At 42.4% G+C, this 13,112-nt stretch overlaps 1 protein-coding gene across 4 annotated transcripts in view; it reads left to right on the top strand.

Annotated features, from left to right (window-relative positions):
- The window catches only part of OSBPL2 (oxysterol binding protein like 2), a 91,667-nt gene extending 80,772 nt beyond the window's left edge, over positions 1 to 10,895 (top strand). For all 4 annotated transcript variants that reach the window (XM_077252867.1, XM_077252868.1, XM_077252869.1 and 1 more), the window contains 7 exons: positions 2,032 to 2,139; positions 2,485 to 2,574; positions 4,025 to 4,148; positions 4,349 to 4,477; positions 6,425 to 6,548; positions 6,652 to 6,742; positions 10,536 to 10,895. In XM_077252867.1, the coding sequence (XP_077108982.1) occupies positions 2,032 to 2,139; positions 2,485 to 2,574; positions 4,025 to 4,148; positions 4,349 to 4,477; positions 6,425 to 6,548; positions 6,652 to 6,742; positions 10,536 to 10,638 (769 nt within the window). In that variant the 3' untranslated portion in view covers positions 10,639 to 10,895. The remainder of the gene's footprint in view (positions 1 to 2,031; positions 2,140 to 2,484; positions 2,575 to 4,024; positions 4,149 to 4,348; positions 4,478 to 6,424; positions 6,549 to 6,651; positions 6,743 to 10,535) is intronic.
- The last annotated feature ends 2,217 nt before the right edge of the window (positions 10,896 to 13,112 follow it).

Raw genomic sequence — 13,112 nt, forward strand, 5'->3', positions numbered from 1 at the left:
AAGAAGAACAAAAGGATCAGCAGAACGAAATTGATGATGCCAGATCCTTATCTTCCCTTGCAATCAATTGTCCAGGACCCACATGACGTTGTTATCAGCACATTCAGTTGACATTAGTCTAATGTGTATGGGTGCTTAAGATAGCCGAGCAGAGCATTACGGCCCCTCCATTTTAAGGATCATTGGGGTTGCAGAAGTTGGATCCCTAGTAATCATTAAAGGGGTATTCCCATCTCCCAAGATCCTATCCCAATATGTAGTAGGCATAATAATATTAACAAATGCCTCCAATTGGAAATATAATAATAATAATTTTATTTATATAGCGCCAACATATTCCGCAGCGCTTTACAAATTATAGAGGGGATTTGTACAGACAATAGACATTACAGCGTAACAAACATCACAGTTTAAAATAGATACCAAGAGGAATGAGGGCCCTGCTCGCAAGCTTACAATCTATAGGAAAAAGGGGAGACACCAGAGGTGGATGGTAACAGTTGCTATAGTATAGTATAGTTCTTCTGATTCACTATGGCACTTACCCCATGTGCAGGGCATCGCAGTAGCTTAGGTATCCATGAATACCACCACTCATATAGTGACTGCTAGTGGCCATAACCATGAATACCTAAGGTACTGCAATGCCCTGTACATGGGGTAACCATCATAGGTCAACAGGAGAACTATACGGCATTTCTAATTGGAGGTATTTACTAATAATATCACTACACTTACTACATATTGGGATAGGATCTTGAAGATGATAATACACCTTTTAAAGGGGTTTTCTGTCTCTGGGTAGGAATATTTAATCTCTTTAACAAGTTTTTGGCTCCAACTTACAGAATACTCCTGAGGCCGCCCTGCTCTCGATTTTGCCTCTACTGTCAAAAAAGGGATTTTTAGAGTATTTTTGGTCACAGTGAGACTGACTGTCCCCAGACACTGGAAATCATCCACTATCCCGTCTATGATAGGATGAGTTGGAGGATCTTCTCATTTCTGACAATTGGTTTCGGGCAGACTCGTACAAATACATGAGAGCTTGGTTGCCTTGGACTTCTTTCAGCGATTCATCCGAATGTAAAACATGGATTTCCTCTCCATTTTAGGGAGTGAAAAGGGAAATAAGAGAATGACTTGTCGACTAAACGAATAACATGGAAATCCTCCCACTTTCCTCCTGTGTTACCCTTTGTACTTGCCCTTCGTCTTTCCTTGTGTATACTGTCTTTCATGAATTGAGAGTTTATTTGAAAAGCATATATATTTTTTTTCTTATTGAATAACTGCTGTTGTTACATAATGACAATTTCTATTGAGTTTATGAGGGCAATGTGCTCAAAACTCATTTTGTTGCATATGCTACTTATTGTGATCTTTTAGCAGTTAATTTTTGTACATCATTTGTTATACTTTATAAAACTTATTGAACCATAAAGGGGTTTTTGGGGCTGAGCATACATTTTTGCAACAACACTGAGGCTGCAGATTGTCAAATCCAGATAGTGTGCAGTGTTCACACTGTCAGGATTCCCATCTGTTGCCAACTTGAGCGTTCATGTGACCACAGGAATTTGGATACTTGCAGTTTGGTGCCTACTCGTAACTTTTCCTTCTCTCCATTTTATTGAGAGAAGTGGAAAAAGTATGTGACATACTTGAACTGGCAATAGAGGGGAATCCTGACTGCTGAATCCTGACAGTGTGCAATATGCTAAATCTGCGGTCACAAAATTATACTAAGACTAGAAAGCCCATATTAGCAATGGCATATCTAACCAATATGCCATGACTTACGAAGATGGGAATACTCCTTTAATGATCTGTCCATGGTCATGGCAGTTAAGATACAGGTATAGGATATGTGGGCACTGACATTGGCTGCCAAATGGCACATTAGTTTGCTAGTAATCATGTGAAAAGATGACCTTAGTGGCAACTCTGTATCTGAGACCTTATTAAAGCACCAAACATTCTGGCCTAAGTGAAAAGTCTTGACTTCTAATGGGTGTTTGTTACCTCCAGGCACAAAGATGTCTATACATGGACGAATCCCACCTGCTGTGTACACAACGTCATCATCGGGAAGCTGTGGATAGAGCAGTATGGCACGGTGGAGATCATAAACCACAGGTAACACACCGTATGCCTGCAGACAGGAAATCATAGGGGCTGTGGACCTGAAAGCCATACATATATTCTATGCGCCTTTTAGCAACAGTTATTGAATTAATTGCAACTGAGCTGCAATACCAGACACAACCCATAGACAAAGGGTGGCGCTATTTTTTGGTAAAAAGAAAAATCTATTATTATGTCTCTGTGGCTAAGGCCGGGTTCATATTGCGTTAACAGCAGCCCGCGTCTCGGGGTCCGTCACTCAATGACGGCACATCGCTAGCGCACGCCCACGGTGTAACGTAGTCCGTCTAACGCAATGTGAACCCAGCCTAATAATTAATGTTTTTGTCTTTCCAGCACTGGTGAGAAGTGCGTCCTGAACTTCAAGCCCTGTGGCCTATTTGGGAAGGAACTGCACAGAGTAGAAGGTTATATTCAGGATAAGAAGTAAGTGCTGAGACTTTATTTTCTGTGAATTAAGATTGGTGGAGACAACCTGGCAATAGCCCAGCTGGCTCTTTAATATAGCTACATAAAGGAGAAGTGGTCTATGTATGCCACCCTCTCCATTGAAGTCAATGAGGGATAAAGGAATTTTTGTTTTTTTGCCCACCTCTCCTTGGTTAGATAGAATGATGAAACAGCCAGAGAAAGCGGGTGGAAAGCCCCAGGGCATGTCAGCTCCTAAAATCCAGGCACGGCCTTACATCCATACAGATTCTCCCTAGACTAATATGTGCAGGATTTACCTGTTGATCTTACTTTCCCCCTATTTCACTATGCACCATCTTCTTGCTGAAGTTGAACCTAAAGCGAAGATGCAGTTTAAAGAATGGGGGTGGGGGCTAAACAACAGCCGGAGCCTTCACTTCTCTGTGATCTAATGGGTGCAGAACTAGGTAGTGTTCCACACTGGAGAGGATAGATAGCAGGTATGGCACACATTGGTGCTTGGCCATACAATAAGGCAGATTGCATTGGAAATTAATAAAACGTTGAGTATCTGGGCTGAAACTGGAGGAAATCAACACACATACTAGATATTACCCCTAGAATCCCAATGGCACATGCCATCTGCTGTCCCTAGGCCATATACCATGTGTTGTGCCATCACAGGCTGTACAGTCGCACTGCCCCCAAACAAATGTCTTTTTCTTTCATGTGACCATCCCGTGCTGTCCATGCATCTGCTCCTGGCTGGATGAGAAGCAGATTTCACAATTATCGCCAATGTTGATTTATGCCAGTGTAGATACAACGCTCTCCAGACACCCCCAGTATATTGCAGCCATAACTGAATTAATTGCTGCAGTATGGACTTTTCCTCTCAAGAGCCCATCTCTTCTGTCTGTCCAAGAGCTGAAATGGACCCTTAGGAGACTGAAGCTGCAGCAGATTCGGAGCGCTGCGCCGATAACAAGGGCTGTCATACCAGAAACTGACTAGTATTTCACAGCACGTTTGGTACACATGGTGCAGTTCGGTTCACAGGACCTAATCCTGTGGCCATCATGGGGGAACCCTGAGAGCTGCCTCTTACCTGACTGCCTCCTCGGCTCCTCTATTCATCAGCCATCCTGACATCATCATTGCTGCGTAATGCATAGGTGACGTTAATCAAAAGAACATGAAAAGAAGATCGGTTGATGCCAGCAGGTAAAGGGCAGACATGATCATCACTGTCCTCATTGGAGCTACATTTTCTACCAATATGTCTTTGGAATGTGAGAGGACACTGGAGAACTTGGCTCCAATTATTTTCCTCCTCCATGCTCTACACTGTTGCTGCTTATATTGGTTGCTGTGTTTAGTGTACAAGCTTGGCACAATCAAACCAGATATTTTAATCTTTTTTTGTGAATTGTGATTGGTTTTTTTGCAATTCTTTTCCTTGTAGTAAAAAGAAGCTTTGTATGATCTATGGGAAATGGACTGAGTGTTTGTGGAGTGTAGATCCCGCTACATATGAAGCATATAAAAAGTCAGAGAAGAAAGGAGGCGAACAGAAGAAAAATAAACAGGTGAGTGGTTTAAGCACCTAATTGCCTATTCTGATGCTCTAAGGCCTCCATTATCTGGCCTCCTTTCTGGGGGAGAGGTTAAGAGAGTTTAATTTTGATCCAGGGGGAAAATAGTTGGAGCTCTACTGACATCAAGACTTATTACCTCAAATGCAGTCCTTCACATTCTTAACCTTGTCACATGTCTCTCGTTTCTCCAGAATGAGGAATCGGTGACCCCCGAAACTGATGAAGCGGATGATATGCCAGATGTCCAGGAGACTGTGCAGGTCATAGCTGGCAGTAAACTTCTCTGGAGGATCAGCAGTCGCCCCTCAAACTCTTCCCAGGTGAGCACAATGTTCATAAATCCTGAAATGTTTTTAGAATTGAGAGTCCTCAGTGGTTGATACCTTTTAATGGCTAACTGAAAAGATGGGAACAAATTGCAAGCTTTCGAGACTACTCAGGTCTCTTCATCAGGCATAGAAGAGACCGGAGTAGTCTCGAAAGCTTGCAATTTGTTACCATCTTTTCAGTTAGCCATTAAAAGGTATCAACCACTGAGGACTCTCAATTCTAAATATTTTTCTGTCCACTGGCTAACACAATACCAAGATATATATCTTTCCTGTATCATAAATCCTGAGTCATTTCAAAGATGGGATGTTATTTCCTGTATTTTACTCCAGAGATGCACTCACTATTCTGCTGGTGGAGTCACTGTGTACATACAAAGACTTATCTTCCCTTACAAAAACTGAACTCCTCGTGTTTTCTCCCTCTACTATCCTACCTTTGCCTGACATTGCCATCTCCGTGTGTGGTTCCACCATTACTCCCACGCAACATACCCGCTGCCTTGGAGGTCATACTTGATTCCGAGCTTTCATTCACCCCCCACATCCGATCACTGGCTCACTTTTGTTATCTGCATCTCAAAAACATTTCTAGAATTCGACCTTTTCTTACTTTCGACTCTGCAAAAACTCTTACTGTTCCATGCATTCATTCTCGCCTGGACTATTGTAACTCTCTACTAATCAGCCTCCCTCTTACCAAACTCTCCCCGCTCCAATCTGTCCTGAATGCTGCAGCCAGGATCATATTTCTCACCAACCGTTACACCGATGCCTCTACCTTGTGCCAGTCATTACACTGGTTACCCATCCACTCCAGAATCCAGTACAAAACTATTACTCTCACCCACAAAGTACTACATGGCTCAGCACCACCCTACATCTCCTCCTTGGTCTCAGCCTACCACCCTACCCTACTCCGTTCTGCTAATGACCTGAGGTTAACATCCTCAATAATCAGAACCTCCCAATCCCATCTCCAAGACTTCTCCCGTGCTTCGCCAATTCTTTGGAATGCACTACCAAGGTTAATACGATTAATCCCCAATCCACACAGTTGTAAGCGTGCACTAAAAATGCATTTGTTCAGACTGGCCTACCGCCTCAACACATTAACCTAACTATCCCTGTGTGGCCCATTCAAAAAACTTAAACCATAATCAGGTTTCTCGTATCATGTTCTCATATACTTTATGCAGTTAATAGCACTCTGTGTCTGTACTGTTACATATTTAGGCTGTTAACTGGTTCATGCAGCTTTACATGAACACCTGATCCTTACACTATGGCTGGTCCAAATAACTAAAGCAATTGTTACCATCCACCTCTCGTGTCTCCCCTTTTCCTCATAGTTTGTAAGCTTGCGAGCAGGGCCCTCATTCCTACTGGTATCTGTTTTGAACTGTGTTTATTGTTATGCTGTAAAGTCTATTGTCTGTACAAGTCCCCTCTATAATGTAAAGTGCTGTGGAATATGTCGGCGCTATAGAAATAAAAATTATTATTATCCTGTGTTATACTCCAGAGCTGCACTCAGTATTCTGCTGGTTATTACTGGAAAGTCAACCATTTCAAACACAATTCTTATAGCTTAGATGTTCTCATACATTGTAGTTGATTCTTCCTACAGAAGATGACACTTGCTTGGATGCAAAGCTTTTACACATGTTTCGGTCCATGAATCAGCAGGGAATGCTTGGAGATTTTAGCTCTGAAGGCTCTCGATACAGCTGCAGTTATAAAAGCTGTAACTTTGGAACAATGTAGTTTATTTTCTCAATATAACCTTGAAACCCCAGCAACAAGGAGCTTGAAGGCCTCTCTTGACTGCAGAGTATCATGGTCCTTGATTTTTGTACATGCATATCATGTGGTCTTATATTGGTTTGACTACTCTATTGCTCTGGTATTCTAATTTTTGGATTTTCATCTCCCAAGATGTACAACTTCACCAATTTTGCCGTGGCCCTCAATGAGCTAGACAAAGACATGGCGTCCATATTGGCCCCTACTGACTGTCGTTTAAGACCCGACATCAGGTCCATGGAGAATGGAGATCTAGGTAAAAGCTGCATTCCGCCATCATTCCATGTTACGTCCGATCCCTGCTGCCTTCCTGTTTGTCACCATTGGGGAGCGTCTTACAATTGCTGCTTATATTTCAGATATGGCCAGCAATGAAAAGGAAAGATTAGAAGAGAAGCAGAGGGCGTCCCGGAGGGAGCGAGGGAAGACCAGCGAGGAGTGGAGGACAAGGTAGTGTATCATGAAAGGTGGTGCTGGGTTATCTGCAGGGGGAAGAAAAGGTGTTACAGGACGCTCACGTCTCAGCAGACACCTTGTAATTCACTTCATGTTGGAACTTGGAAATGCTGAGGAATTTGGATGTATTCTTAGTGATTTCTTCTCTGCCACCTCATTATCTAGTCTTATTATGTTTCTTTTGCTCTCCTTTTCACATCACACGCTCTAGTTTCTCATATGAAAAAGCTAAGTATACATTAATAGAACCTCTGCTCCCCTTCTGTCGCCATATTGTTTCTTCTTTGGTTAATGCTATTACCCTGTAATCTTCCCCCTGGTCATCCTAACGTCCTGTACATATCTCCTTCTGCACGTAATATCCTCCCCTACATCCTGACTCCATTATTGGTCTACAATCTCATTCCTCTCTGCTATCTGAGTCATATTGTCCTCCATGTTATTATTTGACCTCATCTCATTAATTTCTTGTCTTTTCAGGTCACGTCATTGTCCCATCTAATGAATATTATTCTCTACTCCCTCATGTGCTTTCATCTCTAGGACCATCATGTTGTCTTCATTTTCTCATTCACACGTCATTGTGCCTCATTTCTTGCTTTCCTCTACTTTACTTTACTACTTTATCTTTTCTCTTCTTTTTCCTTTGTCCTATTCTTGGTTTGTGTACTTCTTGTCTTCCACTTTCTCTCCCCTGCTTTCCATTGTTTGTTTCTCCTCTTACCCCATTCTACTGGCTTCTAACCCCTCTTCTGTCCTGCCTTGCCTTCATTTGCTCTTTCTTTCCCTTTGCTTGTTTCCCTTTCTTTCCTGTTTGTATTTCTAAGTTATTATTTATTATTATTATTGTTTATATAGCACCATTAATTCCATGGTGCTGTACATGAGAAGGGGTTACATCAAAATACAAATATCACTTACAGTAAACAAAACTAATAATGACAGACTGGTACAGGGGGAAGAGGACCCTGCCCTTGCCGGCTTACAATCTACAGGATTATGGGGAAGGAGACAGTAGGTCAAGGGTTGCAGTAGCTCCAGTGGTGTTGAGGTGGCCGTGTAGTCTTTACAGGCTGTAAGCTTCTTTGAAGAGATGGGTTTTCAGGTTTCTTTTGAAGGATCCAAAAGTAGTGGATAACCGGATGTGTTGGGGCACTGAATTCCAGAGGATGGGTGATATTCGGGAGAAGTCTTGGATGCGATTGGGTGAGGAGCGAATAAGCATGGAGGAGAGGAGGAGGTCTTGGGAGGACCGGAGATTACGTGAGGGAAGATATTGAGAGATTAGTGTGGAAATATACGGAGGAGAAAGATTATGGATGGCTTTGTAGGTCAGTGTTAGTAATTTAAACTGGATACGCTGAGAAATTGGGAGCCAGTGAAGGGATTTGCAAAGAGGGGAAGCAGGAGTGTAGCGAGGAGAGAGATTAATTAGACGGGCAGCAGAGTTAAGGATGGACTGGAGGGGTGCGAGAGTGTTAGAAGGTAGGCCACAGAGGAGTATGTTGCAGTAGTCGAGGCGGGAGATGATTAGGGCATGCACGAGCATTTTGGTAGAGTGTGGGTTGAGGAAAGGACGGATTCTGGAAATATTTTTGAGCTGGAGGCGACAGGAGGTGGCGAGAGCTTGGATGTGCGGTTTGAAGGACAGGGCAGAGTCAAGGGTTACTCCGAGGCAGCGGATTTTGGGGACAGGGGAAAGTGTGATTTCATTTATTTTGATAGATAGATCAGGTAGGCAAGATATGCGAGAGTGAGGAAAGATAATTAGTTCAGATTTGTCCACATTGAGCTTGAGGAAGCGAGAGGAGAAGGAGGATATGGCTGATAGACACTTTGGGATTCTGGAGAGCAGGGAGGTGACATCTGGACCAGAGAGGTAGATCTGAGTGTCATCGGCATATAAATGGTACTGGAAGCCATAGGACCTTATGAGTTGTCCCAGGCCGAGTGTATAGATTGAGAAGAGGAGAGGTCCTAGGACAGAGCCTTGAGGGACTCCAACAGAGAGGGGGCGAGATGAAGAGGTAGTATGGGAGTAGGAAACGCTAAGTTCTCCCCTTTCTCACTTTTTTCTCCACCTTATTATTATTATTATACATTTTTATAGCGCCATTTATTCCACGGCGCTTTACATGTGCTTATTCTCCTGACTTCTTTGATTTGTCTCTTTCTCAACTTCCCTGTTTTGTTTCTCCCATCCCCCATTTATTTGCTCTGTCTGTCTCCTGCTCTTCTGGCTACTTGGCTTTGTCTGTCTCTCCCATTCTCTTTCCTTTCTTCTCTTCCCTGCATTCCTTTCTTTCTCTTCCTTTTTTCTTTTACTTCTCAGTATTCCCCTCCCACCATTCTTTCCTTTGTTTTCCTGTCTCTTTCCCTCTTTCATTGATTACCATTCTTATTCTTCATTCCATCTCTGTAACTCCTTTCTCTCTTAGCCCCAATTTCAGCCCTTTCTCACCAATACTCATGTATTTTTCTCTTTTTATCTCAGTCCCTCATGTAACTCTGCCATCATTAATTTTCTTTTCTGCTCCTATCTGATTTTCTTCCCTGTCTCTACCTTATTCTTTCTTAACCTCCTGTCATGATCAAATGCTCCTGTAATTCTCTTTTCGCTAGTCTCATTCTTTGCATTTCTTTTCTTCTTCACATTAACATAATTGAAGTCATCTCTGTATCTTGACAATCTTTAAGGTGCTCATAAACCTTTAATAGCTTCAGTAGCGTGTGTGTGTGTGTGTGTGTGTGTATATGTATATCATATATAATGTGTGGGGGAAAGCACACTGGCGCTCACAGGTGTCAGAAGGAGACGAAGCTGCTGGTGATAGACAGGCTCTTTGTCTAATCCGGTCTAAATGGCGTACAAATTATCAAAAATGATATGATCACCGCACTAAGAAGGGTTATAAGGAAGGGAATGGTATAAGTACACTGAATATGCCACCACCCCAGTGGTGTTGCGGGCAAGTAGTAAATCACTTAGGTGATGGTTATTAGTAACACTTACTTGTATCACGCCGTGGGTTCAGGCTTGCCGCACATACACGCGCCGGGAGGTAAATGCTTCCTGAGTTAAAATATTAGCATTGTTGTTTCTAAATGACTAAGAACTTGTTTTCTTTGCATTAATTGAGGTCTGAAAGCACTGTTTTGTTTTGTTTTTTTAATTTTGACCATTTCTCCTTTTCAGAAAAAAAGTACAAACTTTATTGCTTGGAAATTCGGAGACATGTTGTCAGTAGTTTATAGAATAAAAGAACAATTTACATTTTACTCCAAAACATACCTATAAAGAGAAAAACCAGGCAAACTGAAAATGTTGCAGTGGTCTCTTAATTTTTGTGAGAGCTGTAAATGTCTGTGTGTGTATGTTTAAGAGGAATAGCTGTCTACCAAATAATTTTCCAGCCCACAGCTATTTCTCCGGATGCCCTTTGCACATGCACGCTCCGTTCAGCCGAGCGTACAGATGTTTACAGTGGGGAGAAGGGAGTCAGCCACTGCCAGACATCTCTGCTGGTGACTTGTCTCCCTTGTGAAGAAAGGAATCAGACTTTGAAATTCAATGTGCCCAATTCTTCTCTCCCCCAACATAATTGGTGGGGTACAGTGGAAAGCCCCCCGCACATACATGATGGTCTCCCAGTGTGCTGCATTTGATGGCTTTGGTCTTTGCTGTAATGTGTACCGGGGGCCACCACCGTCATGTTTTCTGCCACCGTAATGATCACTGCCATATTCCCTGCAGCTGAAGGCTTCACCTCTGTCTTTTCTCTTCTAGGTGGTTTACACAAGGGACTAACCCGCACACTAAGACTTCTGACTGGCTCTATACTGGCGGATATTTTGATAGAAGCTTTACGGACTGCCCAGACATTTATTGATCTCCCTCTCCCTGGACTTCTTGTTTTACATCAGATCTAGGCATCATATCAACTTTTGCACCGGAGCCGAGGCTCGCTAACTGTGTCTCTGCGGAGCTGGGTGTATATATATTTATATATAAGCAACTTTTTTTCCTTTTTTTTTTTTTTTTTCTTCTTCTTTCTTTTTAGGAAACTATATTGTTCAGCAATCAGGGAATTAATTATTTATCGACTTTGGTTGCCAAAAATAAAAGCTGATTTTGTGTTAGTTTGGATATGCGAGTTACATAGGCGTATACAGACACACAGAAATTACGCTTGTATCGAACATCGCAGAGGATAGTTTGCTTCCAAAATCTTAAAATGACTAGCCACTAGTGAGCATGTGCCAGTGACCGCAACACTGGCCGGTAGTAGGTAATGCCTCTGTATTACCACAATGACTGTTCTGCTGTGGATCCCCAAGCATTGAAGAAAGCTTTCACATCCAAGACCTTTCTGGGAATTAATGATTTTAGGACAAGGGACAATATAGTGCAGTACCCTCCCACAACCTGCAAGCTGCGCTATTCCAGGTATCAATATAAAAGGCTTAGACTGTAATTTACTTGAATATCTCAGCACCACCTATGGGTTGTGTAAGGGCACTGCTTCAAAATGTCTACATTTTTTTTTTTTTTTTTTGAGGAGGGGGATTCTTTAGAATTTTGTAGCACCCTCCTGATGGCAGGCATAATTTTTGGAAATCTTGTCCTACTTAGTTCCCATCACAAACAGAACATCCGAAGGTTTGGTTTGGCACTGTGACTTGCATGGAGTGAAGCGGCTTGTTAATTTTAATTATAGGATCTCTCTCCTCATTTATACAATTTCAGACCACAATGATCTCTTATTTCTGGGTGCGAGGCCTCTGGCATTTTCAGTTCCCACCTGCATTGACACAACATTGCACACTCACTCTGCCAGTCTGGGTATACCAGTCATTATTACCCGCCTTGTGTCAGCTCTTGCTGACACCTAACCTCTGTACCCAACACCCATACCACCTGCATTGGCATAAGCATGCACTCTCACTTTTTATGGATGCCAGTACTTAATGGACCTGTTTAATGTAAAATTGTTTTTAAAGTATCCACATTTAAATGTCCACCTTTTGCGCTTCATACTAATTGTATCTAACAATAATCTACATTACAACCCAGAGCTGCACTCATTTTTTGATTCCAGAGTCCCTATGCACATAGATTATATATCCTGCAATGATCCTCAGTTATATCCAGAGCAGCATTCACTATTCTGAGAGAGTTTCTATGTACTGTCAGTACTTGCCTTATTCCTATCCTGTATTATATTACAAAGCAGCACTTACTATTCTGCAGGTGGAAACCCAATTCTGATCCTGAATTTTATCCTGTATTATGCTCCAGAGCTGCACTCACTATTCTGCTGGTGGAGTCACTGTGTACATACATTACATTACTTATCCTGTACTGATCCTGAGTTACATCCAGTATTATACTCCACCAGCAGAATAGTGAGTGCAGCTCAGGAGTATAATACAGGATGTAACTCAGGATCAGTACAGGATAAGTAATGTAATGTGTGTACACAGTGACTGCACCAGCAGAAAAGTGAGTGCAGCTCTTGGGTATAATACAGGATGTAACTCAGGATCAGTAAAGGATAAGTAATGTAATATATGTACACAGTGACCCCACCAGCAGAATAGTGAGTGCAGCTCTGGAGTATAATACATGATGTAACTTAGGATCTGTACAGGATAAGTAATGTAATATATGTACACAGTGACTCCACCAGCAGAATAGTGAGTGCAGCTCTGGAGTATAATACAGGATGTAACTTAGGATCTGTACAGGATAAGTGATGTAGGTACACAATGACTTTTTATGTAGATGAATGTTACATGTAAAACTGTGGTGGACATATTTTAAGTCTTTCTGTCACCGGACATGGAAATATTGAAGATTCTATGCATTAACATAGTCATCTTGGCAAAGATTAGTATTGTCAGTAGTGGTGAGCGAGTATGCCCGTTACTCAGGTTTCTCCGAGCATGCCCAGCTGTTCTCTGAGCATTTCAGCGTGCTCGGGGATTTAGTTTTTGTCAATGACACAGCTGCATGATTTGCGGCTGCTAGACAGCTTGAATACATGTGGGGGTTGCTTAACAAACAGGCAATCCCCACATGTATTGAAGCTGTCTATCAGCCACAAATCATGCAGCTGCTTCGCCATAAACTATATCTCCAATCATGCCGAAATCCTCAGAGAACACCCGAGCATGCTCGGAGAAACCTGAGTAACGGGCATACTCGCTCATCACTATTTGTGAGATTTCAGTAGGAGCTTCTTGGCTTGTGGTCATTGCTAATTCACAGTGTGGCTGAAATTACTTTAAGGGCAGAGACACACTGCTGGTGGGATAATCGCACTGCATGGACTGGCCGGCACCTCTCCTGACCTGAGCAAGA

This window comes from Ranitomeya variabilis, chromosome 4 (genome assembly GCF_051348905.1).
Source record: "Ranitomeya variabilis isolate aRanVar5 chromosome 4, aRanVar5.hap1, whole genome shotgun sequence".
NCBI lineage: Eukaryota > Metazoa > Chordata > Amphibia > Anura > Dendrobatidae > Ranitomeya > Ranitomeya variabilis.